This window comes from Podarcis bocagei (assembly GCF_964188305.1).
Source record: "Podarcis bocagei genome assembly, chromosome: 12".
Classification (NCBI taxonomy): domain Eukaryota; kingdom Metazoa; phylum Chordata; class Lepidosauria; order Squamata; family Lacertidae; genus Podarcis; species Podarcis bocagei.
Window position 1 is genome coordinate 36,725,330 of NC_138137.1, and position 25,411 is coordinate 36,750,740.

General features: G+C 43.0%; 1 protein-coding gene across 1 annotated transcript in view; it reads right to left on the bottom strand.

The window, feature by feature from the left end:
- The window catches only part of RSU1 (Ras suppressor protein 1), a 64,453-nt gene that overhangs the window by 11,610 nt on the left and 27,432 nt on the right, over positions 1-25,411 (bottom strand). Inside the window, exon 8 of the mRNA XM_081163295.1 lies at positions 21,539-21,671. Coding sequence (XP_081019421.1) covers positions 21,539-21,671 — 133 coding nt within the window. The remainder of the gene's footprint in view (positions 1-21,538; positions 21,672-25,411) is intronic.

Genomic DNA, 25,411 nt, shown 5'->3' on the forward strand with positions numbered 1-25,411 from the left:
CTTATGTGCTACAATCAGAGCTCTATGCCACACTAGAGCTCTTGCACTGTTTGGAAGCATTGCTATCAGACTGCGTATACATATAAAGCGACAATTTGATTAAAGGCTCACAAATGGCGGGTGCCTCCTCTCTCTAAATTACTATTCAGAGTGCTTTCAGCATTTAAACGAGGCTGAATCATATATACATATATACAGATACTCCTTTTGACTATCAATAAAACCTGCTGTCATCTGATATCTCTCAATAGCACTCACAGCTAAGGGTGGTCATGTGCAGCACAATATCCCCATGTGCTATAACCTTATGCCATAATCTTAGGTTTGGGGAATTCTGTGTCCCGTGATGCACAACTATCTGAAGTGAAGGAGATACATCCGGACAGTGTCAGCTGAACACATAAAATACGGTGACTCAGTGAAAAGGATAACAAGATATCATCTCATTGAATAGAAAAAAGGAGGCTATTAGATAGCCTTAAGAATGATGGATAGGCTTCAACTAGAGGGAAAATTTCAGCTAGATGCATGGCGATCTGAAACAGATCTGAAAAATGTTTACAGCCTTCAGATGAAAGTCTGATACTGTATTGTGGCAAAGGCATTCATTAAATCACTTGGGCCACACAAAAGCAGGAGGCATTTCAACCTGTGCCACTTACACACACACAGAGCAATAGCAATGTGAACACAAAATAAGTGGTAACCCAAAAGGCAAGTTTTCACTAAATTAAAACGTCAGTGAAACATGCCGAGGACCACACAAGGATTAATTGTCCCTTTACTATCTTTCAAAACTCAGTCTAACTATCAAAGTAGATGCAGAAGACAGTTTGGAAGCTTCAGCTGGGGCAGAGATGCAGCAGACTGGGTGTGTGCAGAGCTAAATGGCAACACGAGAACGGGCCTTCTCTGCAGTGGCTCCCCATCTGTGCAATGCTCTCCCAAGGGAAGTTTGCCTGGTGCCTTCATTACACACCTTTAGGCATCCAGCAAAAACATTCATTTTAAACCAGGCCTTTGGTTGATCTGTTTGACATCCTATACCCTTTTAAAATGTGGCTCTTTTCTGGGTGTGTGTGTGTTTGTGTGTTATTGGGTTGTTGTTCTTATTATGATTATATATGTTGTGATCTTTTCTGTGAACTGCCCTGAGACCTCTGGGTATAGGAAGGTATATAAACTCAATCAATCAATAATTAATAATAAATGCTTGACAAGTATGAGGTGGGTGCTTGCTCCCATATGCGACTGAGTGTGCAATGACCGTACCACCCACTGGCTTTGGAGGATTACCAAACTTCAATGCGGTCCTCAGGTTGCATGTGATTGCTTATTATGGCATTGTGTTCGCATCCTGCTCTTCTGTACATTAGGGGTAAAAATAACCAACAAAAAATTATATGTGAACTAGAGGGCCAAATTCACCCCCCACCTTATTTTTCCATAAGACTGCATCTTATGGATGAAGTAAGAAATGAGGACTGTGAACCAGGCAATGCTAGGAGTCAAGTAGCAGCCTGTTCTGTGATCACAGCCATCTGTTGAAGTAACAAGAATCACAATTGCTCTCTTAGTGAACACACACACACACACACACACACACACACTGGTCAGTGTATTTTAATTAACTGAGTAGAATGGTATTGAGACTATAGGTGAGGTTTGGGGGAATGTAGCATTGTTCAGACTACTTATATTTAAAACAATTAAAAAATTACAACCAATGATGAGCTAAAAACCAGATAAGGACACATGTTAACATTCCACATGTCTGGATAGGCTTGACTAAGTGACTTGGAAGGGTCAGCTCTTAATGGTCTAGGCGTTGTAATTGTTTTGCTCTGTAACTGAGATGTTCTATTGTGCTTATAACTGTTGTTTGTATTTATTGTTTGCAAGTCACTTTTGGAATTCATACGAATGGAAAGCAAAGCACTCAAACAACGAAGCAGAGCACTCAACCTCTCCAGTCAGTGTTGTGCTTGTGCGCACAGTCATGTAGAAATAGGGGGGGGGGGATCTTGCATGTATGAGCTGTCCTCTGATCCTCACTACACTCTGCATCTGATGAATCAAGCTTAGCCCCTCTTAAGTGATGGAGAAAGAACTAAGAAGAGCTTTGATATTACATGGGAAGTCAAGTCTGAGGGGATGGAAGAAAGCCTGATTTTTAGGGTCAAATAAATAAGGACCAGGCAGAAGTTAGATCATGATCTTCTGGCAAAACTCTGCATGATTTACAGTAGATCACCAACAGTTGTATACCCAACTGTTTCACAATAGCAACAACTCCCCCCCACCCCGCCAAAAAATAGGCTGCTGAAACAACCACAAAAACTTGGAGAAACCCTTTAATGGATTTTTGTGTGAAAGGATTATGAGCTCATTTTTTATACTGGAAACAATTGCCCAGGTTGAAATGAACTCAGATCTGTCCTTCCCCTTAATTCTAAATGTATGCTCACATGCTGTTCTAAGCTATTATATTGTACCTGCCTCCAATTGATGGACTTCAGAGTACTTTGAAAAAACAAAGGATGGCATTCAACCAAATTTTACTTAGAGTAGACGTATCAAAATTCATGAACAAGACTAAGTTAAGTCCATTAATTTCAGTGGTTCTATTCTGAGCAAAATTTGGTTGACCACCACCCAGAGTATGAGCGATGAGCTTGATGTATGTTTATCCTCTCTATAAAGGAGGATGTTCATAGCGCTCGTAGTGTTATACGGTCCGCGGTTTCATAAAATCACAAAAAGGGAAATAATGGTTTACAATCTTTCTCAGAAAAGCCTTAAAATAGAATAGCAGTTTCCTTACTACACGCACACGCAACACAGAATGCCACCAACATCCACCAAGCAATATTACCCATAGGTTAAGAGCATTTATCTCTAGCTTTATAAAATTGCTTTAATGGTACTTAATGTAGAAAACAAATAAGGACTACAGCTAGGTGCAGTGGGGGGGGGGGAGAGAGTATGGTTTTATACATTCATATTTCCTTTACATTATTTATAGGTCCCTGAAAGTAAGGTATTTTACATAACACTAATATAAAATCTGAAATTGTTCAGACAATAATATGTGGGGTAATATTACACACACACACACACACACACACAGAGAGAGAGAGAGAGAGAGAGAGGGGGGGGGTAAGCTATGAAACAACAGTAAGGCTGCAATCTTAATGTTTGCTTATGTATAAGTAAGCCACATCGAACACAAGGAGATTACTTCTGAGTGACGGTGCACAGATTTACAGTGAACTGGCCTCACCAACAGAACTGAGTATTTTCTCCACACTACTGATGCCAAGGCTCAGCACCCTAACCCTGTCCTACACATTTTTACCTAGGAATAAATCCTACCAGAAGTGCCATCCGAGGGAGAATGGGGGAGGCCAACATTGTGTGACGTCGGGAGGAGCCAGGGGGCAGAGCCAAATGTGGCTGCAGCTTCAATGGCTGGCGGCTCCTCCTCCTGCCACTGCTACCTGCCAAGGGCAGCTTTCCTGCATCGGGAGGAGGAGCTGGCCATTGAAGCCGTGCCACGGTCAGGTCCCCACTCAGCCTCCTCTGCCCCCTTTGAACATTGGAGGGCCCCAAAGGGCTCGGCCCCTAGGAGATGGCGCCCCTGAATGCCACTAGTTCTGTGGGACGTAGGATGTGTTCACACGGTACTTTTAAAGAACATTTGAAGGATGTTCTTTCGCTCAAATAATTATGGGCCCTGAAGTTTGCCCCTCACAGAGTTGCAGCAGTCCTTAACCAACTACAGTACCCAGAATTCTTTGAGGGGAAAAGATGTGCTTTAAAGGGATACTGAGTACACTGCCCTAGGTTCTAGTAACCGTGCTCTTCAATCTAGACTAACAGAGAGCAAACAAACCACTATGTCCTACATACAGCCCAATACGATGAAAGTTTACTCAGAGCTCCCCTTGCCCCCATGAGATCCAGTTGTCATGCTGAGAATATTTTGGTTTCGTTGAGGCTCTGGGTAGTGGCAGCAGAAGGAAAGTGTACTCATAACGGATCAGAAATTTATTTACTAAAGTTATATCACACCCTTCCTTCCAAAAGGAGTTCAGGGTGGCATATATGCCCGTGATTAAAATTTTATATATTAAAAAATGTATATTGGGTTTAGACATGTAATGGCTATGTTTAATACTTGGTTTCTAATCTTTTCTGTTAATACTGTTTGTAACATGCCCTAGGCCTTAGGGTGAAGGCTCAAATTCAATTATAAATAAATACAAAGTAAACCCACTAAGTTCAACTGGAACTGACTTGCACTAGATATTGGATTGCACCGTTGACACCACTTGGAAAAGATACAGTCAGGCCCCCACCCATCTTGGTGGAGAATTTCTGTGCTTCTCTGAATAGGAGGATATGTAGCTGTAGCAAAACTTGAATGGTTTGATAGTCAAACATTTAACACAGGCTGATGCAGTGTATAAGTTATTTTTACTACCATAAGCAACTGAAAGTTTTACGTTATCAAAAAGAAATTGGGGTGGGGGGTGGGGAGAAACACCTGTAAATGCTCATTCTTCAAGTCTGCATTTGATACTTTCTATGAGCAGATAAATTTTCAGTGTCACCGTTCCTGAGTTTTGCTGCTATTTTTATTTCCAACTTGACAGAATATTCAAAGCTGACAAATGTGGTAGAACAGACAAAATTATTAAAAGCTTCAATTTACAGCAAACAGTTGACAGTTTGCTTTTGCAGCTCATAAAGCAAAAACCTTGGAGATGTAAATACATAGGTATTTCCATGGTAAGGTAGAGGCAGCATGCCTCAGAGAGGTCTTGAGATGGTGTTCACGAAGCATTTCAAATGAAAAGAACACCTCAAAACATATACAGTGGTACTTCTGGATGTGAACAGGATCCGTTCCGGAGCCCCGTTCACATCCTGAAGCGAACGCAACCCGCGTCTGCGCGTCGCAATTTGCCGTTTCCGCACATGCGCATGACGTCATTTTGAGCGTCTGCGCTAGCAACGAAATCCGGAAGTAACGTGTTCTGTTACTTCCGGGTCGCCGCGGAGCGCAACCCGAAAACGCTCAACCCGAAGCTACTTCAACCCAAGGTATGACTGTACATTCTTTCTAGCATACCTTGTAACAAAGGTTAAATCAAAATGGCTACCTAATCTGTCATCCCCATTCAGAGCTATATGACTTGGGGTCGCCAGTTCAGAGGTGTGGAGTTTGCTGATTTTATTTTTTCTGTGGGAGCTGAGGGGCCAAACCATTCTGTTGCATTTGCTTCTGGGAAGGGGAGCTTGTCAGAAATGGCAGCAACTCCTGCCCCAAACCCTAGAAAGCCACTGCCAGTCAGTATAGATCAGGGGTGCTCAAACCTCCCACCCCCAGGTCCCTTTGGAGAAGGCTAAACATTACTGAGGCCCACCAGCCATGAGATAGAGATGCAAAGGCAAAGCCAGTCAGAAAACAGGTGAGGTCGGTGATTGGCATAACCAGCCGGCAATCAGCAATACCACTTTCTGTTGATCTCTCACCCCACTTTGGAGGTTGCAAAATTCTTTGCTATGCCGATTTCTTTGTGCCCCAGATGTGAGGAGCTGAATGCTGCCAAAACTAGTATAGATAATGCTCCAGGCACCCAGCCATTTCTGTCTTGAAAATTTATTGCCAAAAGTTCAAAACGGTTACAAGAGCTTCAAAGGCACGTCCGTGGCCATCTCAGTCAGATGCCTCGAATGACGATCTTTTTTTCCTCCTCCCCCAGCAGGCCCATCGCCACAATGAAGCCCTCCTACTTCCTCTGTCCTGTGAGTAACTAGTTCCGGGCATTGATTCCCCCCTCCCTATTTCCTCCTCTGAGTCAGATGAAAGGCTGCTGAATAGCTCTTTCGGCTCTCTGTATTTGCTTGTCTCCCCCCTCAGCTCTCTAGCCGTTTCCACTTCCCTGACACCAGAGTTCCATAGTTCAACTTTCCTCAGGTTAAATACAGACATTGATTCTGGAGGTATCATGGCTCAACCTCCCAAATTTAGGCAGAATTTGCTGATCCAGAGGCTCTAAAGCCTTCTATTTAGTCAGACCAAGTGGAGTAGGCATTCGGTTTTATATATTTCCCTCACCCCTCCTTTCTGCTTCTTTTATATTCACTTATTCCTCTTATAACAAGCTCTCTTTCTTCCCCTCCCTTCTCTGATTATTATAATTGTTGTTATTACTATTAGCACTGCTAGTAGTTTTGGAGCTGCTGGAGCCAGCACCTGCCCAACCCAAAGGCTACTGACTGCATGACTGGATAGGGGAACGGGGACAGGACTGTGGTCCCCAGCCTAGAGTTCGAGAAACCCTGATGTGGGCAGGACTGAGTTAGATGGGCCAGGGGTTTGATATGGTATAAAGGCAGCTTCCTACAGTACAAACCGAGCCCCTGCTGTCAAAGGCGGCAGATTTTTAAGCGTTAAAAAAGAAGCCGCTGCTCTGATAAGCACCACTCCTACCAAAAGGAAACACAGGAAGTCAGATTCCTTGAGATTAATCATTTGCACAGGATTATACCGTATTGCCCCAAATATAAGATGCACCTGAATATAAGCTGCATCTTTAAAATTCAAGGGGGGGGGGAGAAAAAAAGACAATACCTGAATATAAGCTGCTCCCTTAAAATTCCGCAGGCACTCACATCCATATGTGTGTTTCAGCAGCAATATCGTAAAAGCCAATTCTGGTAAGGTCACGAATTTAAGCTGCACTTTAACTTTTCACAGTCGGAATTTGGAGGGGGGGGGAAGTGTGGCTTATATTCAGGTCAATACGGTAAAGCCTGCTCTAGCCCGAGTAGAACTATTGTTCCAGCTAGCCCAGTACTGCTTACACTGACTGGCAGCAGTTCTCCAGGGCCTTTCCCAGCCAAATCTGTAGGGAATGACCCAGGGTCCTTCTGCATTCAAAGCAGATGATATACCACTGAGCTTCCGCCCTTCCCCTTCTTCTGTACACGTCTTTAGAAACTCCATACTTCACGCAGTTGGTTGACTTTAGGATGTCAAATTTCAGTGGCACCCTGTGCAACATCAAAACTCAGCACCCCCTCGCTTCTCATTCTACCTCATAGTTGTGGTGCCCCCCCAAAAAAAACCTGGTTGCGCGCCCCTCAATTCGCCCCGACCCCTCACTCTGAGTGTTTTGATGTTATCCAAGTACTGGAACCATTTTGTTCAACAGTGTTCACAACATTCTCAGAAATGCAATTTTCAAAATTCTTGGAATATGCTCATATTCAACTAACAAGGTGCTTTTAAGCAATTAACTGCAAATTCGATAGTGTGCTCTATAAAAATAGGAAGAAGCTAAATGCGAAGTGCTTGGCACTGATGTACCCCGCTAACATTGCATCCCCGTTGCTGGTGCTATCCAGCGCCAGGCATGTTGCTAAATCCTCTGAGCGAAAGGGAGGGAGAAGCTGGTGATGTATTTATGATATGATATGGGATGGGATGGGGGGGGGTTTGAAATCAACCATCAGGCATTTATAACTGATCAGCAAAAAGGATGGAAGGAAACACAAGAAAAGAACAGAGGGCAAAATACAGATTGACAAAGTTCTCCTGCAAGGAAGTGAAAGGAAGCAGACGGCGAAGATTTTCATGCTAGAAGCAGTTTTGCTCATCTACAAAGACTAAACTACAATTCCTAACAAACAAGGTAATAAATTGGTTGGTATTTTAAACTTGTCAAGAAAATAATTCAGCTAGACCTTTTGCGGATTGTCCATAATTCACATTTATTTGCAGCTTTGAAGCAAAGGACAAGGTATTGGGATAATAAAGGTGGTGCTGAAACACAAGTGAACAATCAAACAAAAATTACAAAAAAGGAAGTAGTGATTTGCATACGTTCATATTGGAGAGATGGCTGAGAACCTCAAGTTTCACTGATTGCAGCAACAATTCTGAATGCAAACCAGATTCTGCCAGGTTCTCACTAAATTCTTTCAGGTTCCACATCCTCTTAGTCTTTAAGCCAGACAGGGGGAACTTGCGGTCCTTGAGATAGTACTGAACTACAACTCCCATCAGCCCCAGAAAGCATGGCCAATGGCCAGGGAATTGTGGGAGTTTTAGTTTAGCAACATCTGGAGGCCCACACCTGCTTCAAGTGAAACTTATTTACTACGGCAGCCTTTCTCAACCTTAGGTCCCCAGATGTTGTTGGGACTAGAAACTCAATCACTCCAGACCACTGGTCCTGCTAGCTGGGGATAATGGGAGTTGTACTCCAACAACATCTGGGGCCCTGAGGTTGAGAAAAGCTGCACTTAGGGGCTCTGATGTGTAATATAAACTGGGGTCATAAACAGGGGCTGCTGTGCCTGGATTTCCTGAATTGTTACTATTGGTTTTTTACTGTCTATTTTGCCCTGGCTTTGGAGGTACGTGTTATAAGTGTATAGTTAAATTGGTTTTATATTCCATTTGGTTTTGTATTTTAACCTACTTTATAAGCAGCTTTGTGGCGCATGTGCTCAAAAAGCAGATTACACATCTTTTAAATAAATACAAACAACCCACCAGCTTTTATTTTATTCAAATGGCCAACTGTGTAGCTTATTCTGCGTTGTATCCAGTGCAGCACAGCTCAGTGCCAGAGTACATGCTTTGCATGCAAAAGGTCCCAGGTTCAAATCCTGATGTCTCCAGGTAGGGCTGGGTAGGAACCTTGCCTGAAACCCTGGAAAGCCACTGCCAGTCAGAGTTGACTATAGTAAGGTGGATGGACTTGTTCCTAAAAGGGTATTTTGAGGGCCACCTTCTCTCACACTGGCTCCCCCCCCCCCATGCTCTCAGAAAAATCCACTTGAGGGTTATGAAACTCTCCAGAACAGAACAGAATACAGGGGCTTCAGAGGAAAAATCAATGGAACTCGGGGTGGTGTCATCTTACAGAAATGCCTTTCTGATCATGTAAGTCGCATTTGGGATTCAACCCCGTATTTTGACTACTGAAATTTGGAATTCTGTTTTGCCTCGGGCACCAGGCTGTTTTGGGTCCTTTCTGGCAGCAAGGACTGTTCTGAATCAGGCAGCAGCGAAAAACTGCAGTTCGGTTTTAAATGTTTCTTCTGATCTAGAAGAAATAGTACCAGTGAGCAAGATGTATATGCAAGCGTTGTGTGTGTTTTAATAAAAGCTTGGTTCCCACACAGAGGAAAGATATGTACATTTTTAGAGAGCTTCAACTCTGAACTGAATCGCCTCTCAGTCCTCAGGAGACTTTTCTGTCAGTATAACAAGCTCTAAAACAAAATATGAACGACAAGTGCAGATAGTTAGCTGATTGAGAACACAGAGTGAAAAGTAACCATATTAATCTCTTTCTTCCCAGAGATTGTGCAACTTCCAGGCAGAAATATCGATCCTGACCTAGTCTACACAGCAGCATGGATTTATAATCAGTGTTCCAAATATAAGTTGGAGAAATTTGTTCCAAAATGACAGCTTTTATCTCTTTTCCTCTAAATTTATCTTAGTTGGGTTCCTAATGAAAGGTCATCGTTGTTAAAGAATTTTTCCTTGGTGACCAGGAGGGTGTACAAGGTTGTTACAACATCAACAAGCCTGAAACTGACATCAGAAATATCGTCTGGTCACTTCTTGCTACAGCACATGGGACTCATTCCAAAGGGATTGGATGTGTTAAGTCTGCAGCAGCAAAATACAACAACCAAGAATCTTGTGGTATCATAAAGATGGAAAAATTATGATGGCATTAACTATGGGGTGGGGACTACAAGTCTGCTTCATCAGATACATGACATGTAACCCAGTTACAGGAATATATAAGATTGTGGTTGTGGGGGTGAGACTGCGAATGGTAAGGTCAGAGGGAAATGAAATGCAGAAAGCACAGTGGTAATGATGATATTAAACAGTTGCCATTCTTAAAACAGATGTTGGACAACTGCATGCAGTCTCTGGCAGTGTGAAAATTTAGATTATTTTCCAAAAGAAACGTAGCTGAGGTCAAGCATTACTCATTAATGAATTCCCTGCAAAGTTTTCCCCCATATGTATTTACCAAGCAATTCAGTGGTTCTGAAACATTTTTTCTGACGGACCATTGGAAAACTGCCAAGGGTCTTGGTCGACCCCTTAATGATTTTTCTGCCTGTTGCAGCAACTGTAATGTGTTGTGCTGTATTATTTTTATTGCATTTTTATTGCTTCTTCCGTTTCTTATATACATAGTATTTCACTGTGTTACAATTTGAATTTCACAGAATTCAAATTGTGATGCAATGAAATACCACGTATGAAATAAAAGGAGCAATAGCAATACAATTAAAAACAAGTACGAAGCTTTAATGCGAAGGATGTGCTATCTTCAACCATTAATCCACAGGCATGCTGTGGACCACTAAATGAAGCTGCCAGACCACTGGTGGTCCTTGGAGTTTAGGAACCCCACATCTAGAGTAACCTACATGGAACTGGCTGCAGGGAGACAGAGAAACAGGGAAAGAAAATGGGATTGCGGATTTGGGGTGGAAGGAATGCTGACCAAACAAATCGAGGGAAGCACAGAAATGTTTTGCACATGTGCACATCCTTATGAGGTGTGTATGGGGAGTGGCAGTGGAGAAGCTGATTATTTTGCTTGTGAACCACAAGAACTGGTAGCTGGGCCCAAGTTCCAAGTCCATGGGGTTTAATTTGCAGCGTCTAGCTGAAATTTCTGTTTGTAAGAGCAAAAGGCAAACAAGCATTGGGTACTCCTATAGGACTAATTGCAGGGTTTGATAATTTCCTATCTAGGCCTATCTAGTCCAGTACTCTTGCTCTCACAGTGGCCAACAACACACCTATGGGAAGCTTGCAAGCAGTCATCTTGGCATTTTCATACACTGTGCCTCCTAGTATGAATATAACCCATAAGTGGGTCATGTGCTTTTAGCTCCACCCCAAGATTGTCTTTTTCTCATCTGCTGACCATGTGCTTTTTGAGAAAACCCAACACATGAGCCCATAGTGGCAGCTGTTGCCCATTTGGGACTGGTAGGGTAGAAGGCCGGGAGACCAACAATAGAGGGAGCAAGAGGCAATGACAGGTGGAGCCACAAATTCTAGCTTTGTTCCCATCTTCCTCCTTCCTGCGTTCCACTCTGACACTTAAGGGGGAAGAAGCTGACAGGTAATGCTGCTCCCTGGCCTGGTTGTGAGAAAGGAGACAGGTAGGCGAGGGCTAGCTGAGGGAAGACGGAAGTTCCTTATTTTATTATTATTTCTTTGTTAAATTTATATTCCACTTTCCCTCCCAAAGGAGCACAGGTTGGTGGGGACCAGACTGCAGTACCTGCTAGCAAGTAAGAGCTCTGTGCAATTGGGATACCTGCAAAATTAGGTACCCCAATTCTGCAATGTCTTTGCTTCTGAGCAGGTGATCTCATGTTGGACTTCCTACACAACTGCACACAGAACATGTTTAGTAAAAGGGGGGGAATTATCAGGGGGTGGGGACGCAGACTAAGAACATCAACTCACTTCTTTATCTACAAACTTATGCCCTGCATGTCAGTAACATCTGCACAGGGCTTCTGTCACTCCTTGTAGTTTAAGCTTCCCAACTGCGTATTATTTCTTAATTAAAATCCTCCCACATATGTATTTTTTTTGGTTTTGGAAAAAGGCTGCACCTATTTGCTCCAAAGTCATTTAGACAACTTCTTTTGTTTCTCCTCCTTCTAGAAATGGGAGCTGGCAAATGTTCTACGAGACACTGATAATGCCACTGGGATTCCTCCCCACCCCCCACTCAGGAATCAGCTGAAAATTTACACGATTTCCATTACAATGATAAAGTGGCCAGGATAATATATTGGATCAAGAAACATGAACTGAGCAGTTCATCTAGGCAGTAGCCAGTTATGAATATTTTTAATAAATATGCAAAGATGATATTCTGTCACATAAAATAGCTAGTCAGTGGTAAACCTGTGCTGCATTCTTGCCCATAACGTTCCAATTCCCAGAATTAAATAATCATGTCTATGAATATAAAGAAAACTTTTGCTCTTCAATATCTGCATTTTGCATTAGCTCTATGATTCATTTTGATTACCACTATATTTTATCCATGAATATCTATTTATTTATACATGTTACAGATTTATTTGTAATACCCATTTATGCGTGTGTGTGGTGTTTTTTTAAAAAAAACACCACTGTTGTATTCTATAATGCCAAAATGCATTGCCTATTGATATCTCAATTCCCACTTATTCCCAGGACAGAGTAAAATGGAAGGGAATTACTGGATTGCTCAGGAGGTATAGCAAGAGAAAAGAACCACCAGGACAATGAAGAAATCTAAATAAATAGCTGTATGAACACCGACTGAACAGGAAAACCAGCGAGTATTCACATTCCAGGCCTGGCCTCTGCAGTACATATAGAATGGGTTCGAGCTAAATAGTGATCCAGGAAGTCTCAACATTACGAAATGTGCAGCAATAATAACCATCGGGCCACAAAGCCCCCTCCTCTCCCCACCCCAGGGGCACTTCCTACCATTTCTGAATGTGGAACAACCATGAAAATATAAAGCCCCACAAAATTCTTAAGCATTTTTCTGGCTTTGTTATCGCAAATAGCAGAGGAGAGATTAAGATGGTTTCTGGAATATACTATTGCTCCAGTAACTGAAGGCTGTTCCAAACAACAAACAAACAAGGATTCCCTCCTCATAGGAAAACATGCCAGGGAAAATACCAGACAAGAACCTTATGCTCCAGTGTCTGATTGTCTAAGCACAGGAAATTTGCTTACCAACGATTTCACTGTGGGAAGTGTACCCACTGGAGAGAGAGGTGGCAGGAAGTTCTGGAAGCATCAATGCAGGGGTTGCGGTCACAGTAGAAGCCCCATTTGGATGGTCTGAATGCCTGTGAAGTATTTCCATTGCTCCCAGGAAGCCTGGGAAATGGGAGTTCCCAATGACTCTTGCTCAATCCATTGTGCTAGGAGGCCTTGGGAAGGCCATTTGCCCAGGCTCCCTAGGAGCCATGAATGCTCTGTTTTGACCTTTGAAAAAAACAGACCTCTGCTGCTGGTGCTGCATGCTCCCCTTTTACACAAAGTTATGTTTGATGGAGGACTGGTAGTAGGGAGTGCTGGCTGGCATGAATACTGCTGGCACCAGGATGTAGTCATTACAGTGGTACCTCGGGTTAGTACTTAATTCGTTCTGGAGGTCTGTGCTTAACCTGAAACTGTTCTTAACCTAAAGCACGACTTTAGCTGATGGGGCCTCCTGCTGCTGCCACGCTGCCAGAGCACGATTTCTGTTCTCATCCTGAAGCAAAGTTCTTAACCCGAGGTAGTATTTCTGGGTTAGCGGAGTCTGTAACCTGAAGCGTATGTAACCCGAGGTACCACTGTACAAGCTGGGGCTAAACTTCAGGAGCAGCACGCTCAGCTCAGAATAGGCTGGTTGGTGGGGTACTTTTGAAACGGCCACTGCAAGCCCTCAGTTACAGTGTGAGGCACCATCACTAGTTCTTTTATTTTACAGTTTTATCCTAACAATTCCACATGGCAAAGCTTTCTGGCTGAGCGGCATCTGAATCCAAAGCCAACACTGTAGCTGTACCAAACCCGCCTCTCCACAGTTTGTATTTATTAAACCTTTACCCCACCACATACCAACAGGGCAATTCAGCTCACATTGGGCTAGAGGAAAAGATTCCTACTAAATCTCCTGATTTTCAGTTTGCATCAGAAAATGTTCTGATGCCCTAGAGAGTGGTGTGATTCAGCATGCTTATTTTACTTGTATTTAGTAAACAAAGCTAAAAACTTTGAAAATGCCAAGCTTGCAATTCACTGTTAATAATAAAATTAGGAAACAAATAAGCTTCAATGGAAAAATAAAGGATGGGGTGGGGAAACTTCTGAATTTTTTCTGCCCCGATTCAGAAACCAATTTAGCAAGATCCATCTCTAAGAGGTAGACTACTAGGATGCAAAGCTTGGTGGTACTCAAGATACACAAATGGAGCTTTACGTAAGTAGGACTTTCCTTGCACGCAGTTCAGCGCTGAGTAATTGGCTGCATAGATCAGAGGTTCCCAAACTGTGGTCCGCAAGCTTCATTCACATGGTTCATGCTGTATCCACAGATCTGGGGCTGATCACAGAAGAATCCATCGTACTAAAAATGAATATTGATTTCTAATTGTATATACATTGCTTTTTTAAAATTTCCTATTTTTTTATTGGATTGCAGCTTGCATACATTCTAACTGTAATACAATAAAATACAGTATGTATGAAATAAAAGAAGCAATAAGAATACAATTAAAAATCATACAGCACCTAGCACAGCGTGTTAGAATTGCTACAACAGTCAGAAAAACCATTAAGCCACCCACCCATACCTGCAGCAATTTTTTAAGAGGTCTGTGGGGTGAAAAGGTTTGGGAGCCACTGGCCACACAGAATATTCCCACCTGACACCTCTAGGAACTTCAAGTGCCATTGGACTCTGCCTGCACACTGGATTGGATTTCACAGAACTTGCCAAACAAACTTGTTTTGCTACTGTGAACATTTTCAAGAATGTATAAATAAAGCCTCCAATGGCAACAGTAAATACAATATATGACTGCCTGAAACACAGTCCTAAACGATCCTTTACAGACCACTTTGTTCCTCTATTAAGATGCTACTTGTTTCTTTGATTTATCTGATAATAAATTTTTGATGACTAGGTAAGTCCCATAAAATTGCTCTGGAGCAGACTCCATTGATTAGTAAGTCTGAGGAATTGAAACTGTCAGGAATTCATGTGTTAAGGGCGAAATTACTGCCAAACATGTATTAGATCATCCATAAAACACAAGAGGTTCATTTGGCAATATTATTTTGCATCCGTTTGTTCAATCCAGTTTCTATTCATGCTCATCACTGTTAAGCTTTGCATACCTTCCCCCTGCTTAAAACCAACATTAAGCTTAATCCCGTTCTAGGATTGTAAGGAAACGCTGTAATGAAAACGACATTCAGAAGTTAGTTAGAAATCAAGTCAGGGTTGGCGGTGGGGGTTGGGGAGAGGGTTATTTTTAGACCATGAAGTTCTCTGCCGAAAACCGAATCATGTCAAGTTTCTTTGCTGAAGATAAATTGCAGCATGTGCTTGCAATCCAACGGGTTACATGGAGAGCTCTGCTTATTCAAGATCCCTTTCTGCCTCCTACATTGCTGCCCAACAAGCTGTTCCTAAAATCCAGCAGAATTCCTGGAGTGAGCCTCTAAATGTAGCAGAAGGAGGGTGAAAAGAGCAAGATAATAATGATCATTATAATAAAAATAATGCATGCACAAAAGCACTTGCAGATAATTAAAGAGTTCAGCCTGGGGCTGAAGAAACTCTAGAATTATGTGAAGCAGATCCACAATCGTTAAAATATCCATGCACAATCAGAATTCAGTGTTCTGAGATTTTCTGCTTTCACTTAACATAACAAGTTTCTAGATCTTATGAGGAACCAATGTTACATGCATTCCAAAATGCACGGTGACATTCCTGCAAAGATATCCATCTGGCTTCCCTGTTCCCCAAAGTAATATTTTGTTGCAGAAGCCAAAGAAAAAACAGCTGAATTTCAGGGTAACATTTCTGCCACTGTTATTTCTCAGCGCTGTGCCTTTGGCCTTAAAAAGTACCCTGAAATGGGAATACATTGCCTAAAATAAAAAATAAGGACCACGCTGAACTGTGACTTGTCCAAATTACACTGAAATCATTTCCACTTAAGCTTTTTGCTGGATAAAAAACTTGATAAAATCTCTCCATAAAGCAAAAGCCAGTTCTACAGCTACCCGATAGCCCTCAACAGCAGAGTAAAAAACAGCCAAGGATAACACAAAAGCCTTAAACAATATCAGCTTGAAATAAGAAACTGGAGCTCCATAAAATACCAGCATGTAATAAAACAAGATATTACTGTGTTGAGAATAGAAACCGCAGCCCGTTCTGTTTTATTATAAAAATGCTGCTTTTTAATTTATGTCCCAAATAAAAAACAGCAACATACACAGTAACTCATCCTGCCTAGTTGTAAATAACCTAACTGGAATGAACAGCCAAAACATTTTTGAAGTTATAAAGGGTTAAGACTTTTCCTGCATACTTAGCGTTGCTCTTACTAAACAACAGAGGAATGTGATTGGTCTCCAAAGCAAGGATGTAGACCCAATTTGGCCTGGTGTGCATCACATTTTGGCCCATGCAGCCTCCCCCCCTCCCCCCAAAAAACCCCCACACCCAGTTGCCCCACATGCAGCATCATGTTGTCATGCCAGATGAGGGGCAGGTGGAGACACAGCTGCCAATGCACAACTGGGAGCCTTCAAATGTGCACTGGAAAGATGGGCTTGCTTGTTGCCACTGCCAATCAGCTGATTGGTGGCAAGAGCAAGCCAGCTAGAACTGGCTACACTATGCAGTTCCCCACAGGGCACTTTTTAGCACAACCAACCCTTGCAGAAAGCAGACCTTGAAGTTCACAAGGATCAGCTGATCTGCTTGGCCGGGCTTGGATTTTCCTACCTAGTGTAGTCTGCTGCGCTAGAAATGAAGAATGGCTCACTTGATGCCATTGTGACATCAGGTGACTGGCAGGTGGGCAGAGTCCACTCACCTGTCAAAATGGCCCACCAAGGGGGGCGGTCCCCGGGATGCTCTAACCACCCCACCCCTGCTCTAAGGTTTTGTATTCTACACCAATAACTCTTCTGCCTTAGTTTGCTTCTGGCCACACAATACTTTTTCCTCATTCATTTGAATTCACCAAGGATTTCCCATAGTATATTACCACTAAGACAGCCTTCGCCCATGGCTGTCTGGCTGGGGCTGAGGGCAGGTGCAGTCCAGCAACATCTGTAGGGCAGCAGGTTGGAAAACACTGCACCAAGGAACTGATAACTGAATATAATGTGGATATTACAGAAGTCTGTATTTTGATTGTGTGTGTATGTATATATGTGTGTGTTTCATTATTGCTGGAAGTTGCATTTTAATCTGTTACTATATGCAGTCTTGTGTGAGTTTTTCTTATGAAGAAAGCCTTTAATTGTTTTTTAAACAAAGGAGTTAAACAAGTACTCAATACGTTCCAATGAATACAAATCCTACAAGAACTGACTGAGTGCTCATTTTATTTATACTCCAAATAGTTACACTTTTCTTGCTTGAGTTAAGCTCTTGAGAAACCAGTGCAAACATAGTTAAAGGATAAATCTAAGGCAAACTTTGGGAACTTATTCTAAATCAGAATTGTGATCCTCATTACTGACAGTACACTAGGGCTGAAGCTTTGTTATGGACTTGAGACCTGAGCGGCAATAATGTTTAGGATTATAATGGAAGCAGAGGTGCCTATCCGTTATAAAGACCCATTCTGAAGTTTCCATTGTATTATAGCTATTCTATTAGCATTCTATTAAGTATTGTTGGATTGCACAGGTAAGTATTGGCAGCAGGGCTGTTGGCTCCCAGGAACACACAGTGCTAATATGGTTATTACCCATATAATCTAGCAGACCTACACGAGTGGAGCATTTAAAATGTTCTTATAGCACTGAGTCCCAGAAACACAGCTATTTCTAGCAAACATATATGCTAGAATGAGAATATGTGAGACTCGGCGCCTAACAGTGTCCTACACTCTTGGGTTGCTGCCACGATAACTTCCTGAATGTAAACATATAGATTGAGATTTACTCTGATTCACAAGGTATCATGTCAAGGGATCTTTTAACTCCATTTGATAGTTCCCATGGGGAGAGGAAGTTAATTCTAGAATGGTAATAAATTGGAAGTATTTTCTAAGAATCCTGCTGAAATCAGATGACAAGGTCATACAAACAGCACATTTCAAAGCAAGTGTTAAGACGAATCCATTTGGTGTAACAGCTGTTTAAAAACAACAACCCTCTGCCAAATATTTAAGTAAAGGAAATACTTTAGCTGAGATGAAATCATCAGGTAGCAACTTTAAAAAAAAAAGTATCACAAATGAGAACACTAAAACAATTTGCTTTTTAGAAAAAAGAATGAACCATGGAGAAATGATCTGAAGGACATGATTAATGCTTTGAATATACTTGGAAAACTGCCGCCTGTTTCTAAGTGCTATCAGCGAAGCCCACACCTCTTCGCTCATTGTGGTTTAACCACATCATCAAGTCACTAATTATGTTACACTAATTCTGTATGATATTTCCAGACTGCAATTCTTCATAGGAGTTTCATTTGCTGTTTTGTTCTAAACATTTGTGCCCGTGTGTAGTTGCTGAGTATATTATAGCCAATAAATCATACTATCCATCATGTCTTTGTCACTATTCTAGACATACAAGATCCTCAGAGGATACACATAACAAAAAAGGTCACTTTGAAAAGTTGACTAGGGGCACAACCACTCCCCCCCCCCATGTAGATATTGCCTTTTAGATAAAGTTGCTGTCGTTATGCTTTATATGCTTTGATGCTTCTCTGTAGGGAAACAAACTGATTAACATGCATAAAGGAACACCCCCCACAAAGATAACAAAGAGAGCTATAATTTTGGGAAGCTCTCCGTGGTAAAGTCCTAGGTTCAATCCTGAGCATCTCCAGGGAGGGCTAGGAGAGATCCCTATATGGAAGGCTGGAGAGCCTCTAACATTCAATGTAGTCAACACTGAGCTAACTGGGCCAAAGGTCTGACCTGGTATAATGCAACTTCTATGTGCAAACCATTTTGACTGCTGGAAAGCCAGGTTTCTACTTATTTGAGAAAGCCATCTTTATGCAGTCACATTCCCAGATAAATGGCAGTAGCAAGGATAGGGTGTGGTCTCTCCGAAGGACTGTGATATGCTTGTTGAGTGAAGCTAGCAAGGTAACTGGGCCTCAGTAACTGACGCCACCTTTGCCCATACCTGGGGTGGTTCAATTAGCATGACATCCATAGTCACCCTGGAGACTGCATAACAATTTCTGCTCAACTGGTCCAGCTTCTTTTTGTGTTTACAGAAGGTGCAAAAGGTGCATGCCTCCTCTTGGGAGTTCTGTTGCTTGCACATCTGTAAACATGCAAAGAATCCCAAGTACCTCCTTGGAGCAACACGGAAGCAAAGGTGGATACAGGTAACGATTTACAAAGTAATAACTTACCACGATGTGCACAGAACGACACTGTAATTTGACAGTACCGAATACCTTGCCAGTTGGGGAGGGCAGTTTTACCACACCCTAGCTTCCCAGGATTCCTGAACAGGTATGTGTGCAGTGAGGTTTCTCCTCACTTTATTAAAAACCTGCTTACTGTATGGGTGGTTATCATGGGGTAGAATTTTCCACACCATGGGACTTTGGTACCCAGGAGATTTTGCTGCCTGGGGTGAAGGACAAGATGATGCCCCACCCCCAATTGCATGCACAAGAGCCAGCCATACCAGCAACTGAGTCCTGCTGGAAGGTGTCACTGCACCCGAGAGGAGCAAGCTCACTTAAGGAATGCCAGCTTGGACAAATGGCACACAGAGCTCTATTCACTCCTGAATAGCTTCCACCCAAGGCAGCTGCTTCCCTTTGCTGACAATCCTGTCAGTAGCTGCTAGCATAATGCATAGCGCACCTTTGTTAGGCTGCCGAACAAAAGAAATACTTCATGGGACTACCTTGCAAACTCACCAACATGTTGGTACGCAGGCACTGCTAGGACACTACCAGAATACTATGGTCAAAATAAATGTATCAGTGTGTAGGTAGGCTTAAAAAGAAAAAAAACTTTTTTTATGGCAATCAATTTCAATTCTTGAGCATATGGCCACTTTATCAGATGCATGTTGTTAATTAACAAATGTTGAGTGTGCACTAAACCTTTAAAACATGTTTGAAGCATGTTTCTTCCTACCGCTCAAAGAATTCTGGGCACTGAAGTTTGCTATGGGTTGCTGAGAATTGTAACTCTGTGAGGGGTGAACTACAGAATGTGGCATGCCAGAATGCCAGGGAAAGAATGTGCCTTGAATGTACTTTAAAGGTATAGTGTGTGTGCAGCCAAAAATAAATTTGTTGTATTGCCCCTCCTGTGCACACCTTTATTAGAGCAAGCAAGATAACCAGGTATTTGTGTACAGTGTTGATATTAAAAGCTGCCTTCTCACTCAGACAGAAAGAAACATTCCAACCTGCCCTTCCCCTCCAGATGCTGCCACTGGTTGCAAGCAGGGAACTTCAGCAGGAACAAGAATGGCTTGCAAGACCATCTTTCAAACCTACACCCCATCCAAGACATTTGCCCACCTAAGGATCTATCACACTCTATGTGTAATTACATCCTTCTGTCTGATAAAATGATTGCGCTGCTGAAAAATTACTGGATTCCCATCTCTTTCAGTGTAGCCAGGCATTTCGTTATGGTTTCATCATAACTCCTAACATATGGCAGTTGCAATTTGACATATATCCTCTAATCCATGGGTGGGTAATTCATTCAGCACTGAAGACCTTATTGAAAATGCATCATAAGCCAGAAGGTGGAAGCTCGGTTCAATAATTTATGCACCTATAATTCCCTCTGCATAAAACCTTCTTGGCCATGGCGCTTCCGACCCCAGAGCTGTTGCAAAGCTGAGATGCACCTCGTACTTTTGTGGCGTCTGGGCAAATAACCACCAGTCTATGACAGGGAGCAGCCTATGTAAGGACCTCCAAATAATGTTGGAATACAACTCCCATCAGCTTCAGGTAATGGTCAAGGATGATGGGAGCTGTAGTCCAACGGTGTCTGGAAAGCACCACATTGCCAACATCCCCATCAAATAAGCAACAGCAACCTAGCTTAGTGGTTTTGCCCTACCTAAGCAGCCCCCTCCTGCTGCCACCAGAAGCACTTCTGAGGAACTGCCTTGCCCTGAAGGGAGGAGAGAAGCAGTAGCAGTTCCTTCAGTGACCAAGAGTTTCTTTTGTCTTTCCTGTTTTATTATATAACTTTTATTGATGTCATTTAAAAAAAATATATTACTGAAATTGCTTTGTGAAGTCCACCTGAGAAAGCAGCATACAGTTAGGTACCTTAATGTAAATAAATAAAGTACCTTAAGACACTTTCATCTGAGCTAAGACGCAGCATAGGTGCTCTCTAGGCACTCCAGGCCACCAGCTTTGTGAACAGGAACAGATGCTCCACCAGAATCCTCCCCTTTATGCACCTCAGCTGCGCATTCCAACACACACGCCAAGGTGCAGGCAAATGGTAAGGACTGGGCAGTGGCGATAAAATGTGGCATAGTCCCTGATGCTATTCATTCTGGGGAGGAAGGGCTTAATAGGAGCACCTCCATCTTCACTTTTGGTTCAGGTGGGTTGAGTCATTAAGGTAACTGACCCTGATAAGATCACAGGGGCTTTGTGCCACAACTCCATTAAAAAGAAAGAAAAAGAGAAAGAGAAAAGCTATTGAAGACAAACGGAAGCACAATACTCACTATTTGTACGTCTCTGACCGAATATATTCAAACACATGAGAAATGCCCAGCTGGAACTGATCCGCAATAGGGGTGACCCAGGGATTGTTCTCTGCTTTGAAGACTTGCTTTTGACCGGTCAAATCCAAGTTACCTGAAAGGATTGAACAGGCATTTACTCTTCTTGGATAATTTAAATAACTCCAGCATTTAAAGAACCACGAGCGAGAGGCTCAACCAAGGTGCAGTGTGATTCTAAGCATATTTACCTGTAAGTAAAGAGTCCTAATGAGTTGAAGTCAACTTCTTTCCAAGAAAGTCTGAATAAGACACTATTTGTGCAATCAAATCCAATTTCTCTTAACTCAGAAGTACATCCTACTGAGTTGACACCAGTGGGGCTTACTCCATATTATCCTGCATCCATAAGTGTTGGGAAACTCCAGCCCATGGACCTAATCAGATGCGGAAGGAGTTTTAATTTGGCCTGTGAGGCCATTTTCCTCGAGCCACGCCCACAAGTCATATGTGTGTAAAGACACAGCTGCAAAGGAACAGCCAGACACCTTAAAATGCACTCCAGGTTGTTCCTTTTAAATCTGGTGCCAGATGCAAACCCTACTGGGATTGTTTCCACTCAGGAGCTCCCAATGATCTCCAATCAGCTCAGCCGTGACTTCAAGCCCCACCTAGATTGGCTGGGATCTTTGTTTTTATGCCTAGGAGCAGGCATAGGCAAACTCGGCCCTCCAGATGCTTTGGGACTACAACTCCCATCATCCCTAGCTAACAGGACCAGTGGTCAGGGATGATGGGAGTTTGCCTATGCCTACCTAAGAGCCACATTCCCTCATGGACAACCTTCCTTTGGTGGGAGGGGCCAGAGGCAAAAGTAGGGGGAAAGCATCAGATGCGACTCTGAACATTGTACGGTAGACTTCATTCTGGTCAAGAAGCTTCTACACACATCCCTCTCTTCCTCTTCCATCCAGACCAGCAAGTTCAAAAACACATTCCAGCTAGGCAAAAGGCACACAGCATGGCTGTGAGGGCTGCGATCTGGGGAGGGGTGTGTGTGGCCTGGAAGGGAGGCTTGGGGAGCTGCCTGTGGGGCTTGGTTACCTGCCCTATGTTGCAGACTACTGCGGGGAAACAAAAGTAATTAGCAAAAAACAAAACAAAAAAACCCTATCAAATAGAGCTCTGAGTCTTTAAAATGCCAGGTTGAACTATTGTTGTGAGCAAAAATGTCACAAAGCTCTTTCCCAGCTAATGTGAATTTGGGCATGGCTGAGAGACGAGTCTAGGTTCTGCGGAATCGTGCCATATGTGAGATTTTATAAGGTAAGTAAGGGCTGTGGATAATATGTAGAGAGAAGGGGGGGCTGGGCCTCTGTTGCCCCCTTGTATTGCATACTGGCAAAGCTATCAGAACAACCTCACTTCCCTAGTGCTGGATCGACAAGTGGCAGCAATACATGAAGTTCAGGCATTATACGGGGAAGCGCGTGGTGGCTGAGCTAAGCAGCACTAGAGGGATGGGCTGCTTGAGAGCAGGTGCCCCCCAAAGTCGCTGTAGTTCGCTCTGGTCATACAGTGTGCATTTTCCATGCTCGGTGCAGCACATGAAGAAGAAGAAGAGTTTGGATTTGATATCCCACCTTATCACTACCTGAAGAAGTCTCAAAGCAGCTAGCATTCTCCTTTCCCTTCCTCCCCCACGACAAACACTCTGTGAGGTGAGTGGGGCTGAGAGACTTCAAAGTGTGACTGACCCAAGGTCACCCAGCAGCTGAATGTGGAGGAGCGGGGAATCAAACCCGATTACGAGTCTACTGCTCTTAACCACTTAACCACTGCACCACATGACCCTTAATGTAGCCCAGGAGGAGAAAATGGGTGAGCCTAATGACCTTAGTACACACGCAAAGGAGAAAGAGGGATGCTCGTCTCAGACGGGCCCTCTGAACCATTTGTCATTCCTCTTCTGTCAACTGTCTGAAGGCCTGTTCTCCTCTCGCGTAATAACATGCAGGCACCAGCACGCCACCCCTCTGCCAGCCAGGCAGCAATTGCCCTAAGCACTTCATGCTTGAGTGCGCCTGGCTTGCAGCCTCGCACCCCGCCTCCTTTATTAGAGGCCTCAGCCGCGCTCCTGTTCTAACAAGGATCAGGCAGTAGGATTAAGCACTGTGACAAAGAGGAACCTAATAAGCGAGAGGCCGGGGTGTCTAAATCTATGCTGGCGAGCTCAAACAACAGATTCGCACAGTTCAACGTGCCGTTTTAAAGGCAGAGGCTGCCGTGGAAGCAAGCCGGCACTGTGATTAGCAGTAACCCCCTGACCAATGCTGCTATGAAGATCATATTTTACTTCGAGGCTTATTCGGCAATTGCAAATTGGATTTGCCATGTTATTACCTGGAAGAAGAAAAACCACAACACCTACAGGCACTTGTCTCTAAAGCCCCCAACCGTAAGCACTCACTTATGCTTATAATTCTGCAAGCCTTGCCATCGGGAGAAGGGAACGATCAGCCCGCCGCCACTCATGTGAATTGCAAAAATCTGGCACAATGCTCAGAGTGTAGGTAGTCGGATCCAAAAATCTCATTCAGAGGAGTGCAGAGCAGAACGCTCCAATCTTGAAATGGTTGAGAGGCTTACTGCCAGGACTAAATCACACATAGATTTAACTTTGGCTTTCTCACCCCTCAAGCATATTTCCAACAGAGTTACCAAGTACTAAAATAAAATCATTTAAATTGGACACATTTTTTTTTTTTGGGGGGGAATCATGCACTAGGTTGGGGACCAGCTTTTGTGGAGAAGGGTAGGGCTTCTAGCCTTGCCATTACGGGCAAATGAGGCAGTGCCAAGAAAGGGCAGCTAAATGCTAGTTCCTTAACTTCAGCCTATCTTATCATGGGGATGAGGGACACCCTTTAGATTTTCTTCCTCAGGCACCAAAATATTGAGTCACTCCCCCCCCCTCCCCGCCCCAGAAGTAGGAATGGAAGGAGAGGAAGTTATTTAACTGAATGAAATATGCATCTTTCTCAGGTTACGTAATCATCCCTAGATACCATCCCAACATGAAACTGACTATTACATTGATAGAGGCATGGCAGAACAATGTAGGTCCTGCACGAAGTGTGGGGCTGTGTTAGGACCTTGGCAGCATTGTATTTGGATACCTTTGCTCCCTGAACAAAGCGTAAACATGGTTTGCGGCCATCCGAAATGCTTGTTGTGGGCAAATGTTGAATAGATGCCTATTACTGTAAAGCTTTCAAATGTGGGTTGGCCAATGCAAGGAAAATTCAGATGACCCCATCTGGATGCAGAGAAGGAAGAAGGAAAAGCACAAGCATCTCGTGGCCTGGCCACAAGGAAGTCAAGATGAGTTTTGGAAAGGAATGTTTAGCTCCACACACACAAAAGTACATTAAATACTTTCTCGAACAAATGTTTTCATTGCTGGATCTCAAAAGCTGAGTAAGTAGAGACCTTCATTGAGCAACATTCACCTCCAAAATGACTTCAAATCAATCTCATAATTGTAGGAAATGCTTGAAAACCTTGAGAAAATCTGCTGGGAGGAAATGCTCATTCTAGCATTAACTAATTAACACTGGAGTCAGAAGAATAAGAGATAGAGGTCAGCAATGTGTTAGAATTTACATCCTGCAAAACTCAAATTTACATGCCAAAGTCACTGGAAATGAATGACTCTGCAATGACCCTCTGATTTACCAAGGAAAAAACTGAGTATCTCATCTTGCTTCAAGAGAGATTTGCACTATTTGGAACATATGTTTAAGTAATTAAAAGGGTAACAGGGTTTAACGAAAAGCATCATTACTCAACAGGAAGTGCTTTTTATTCCATCTC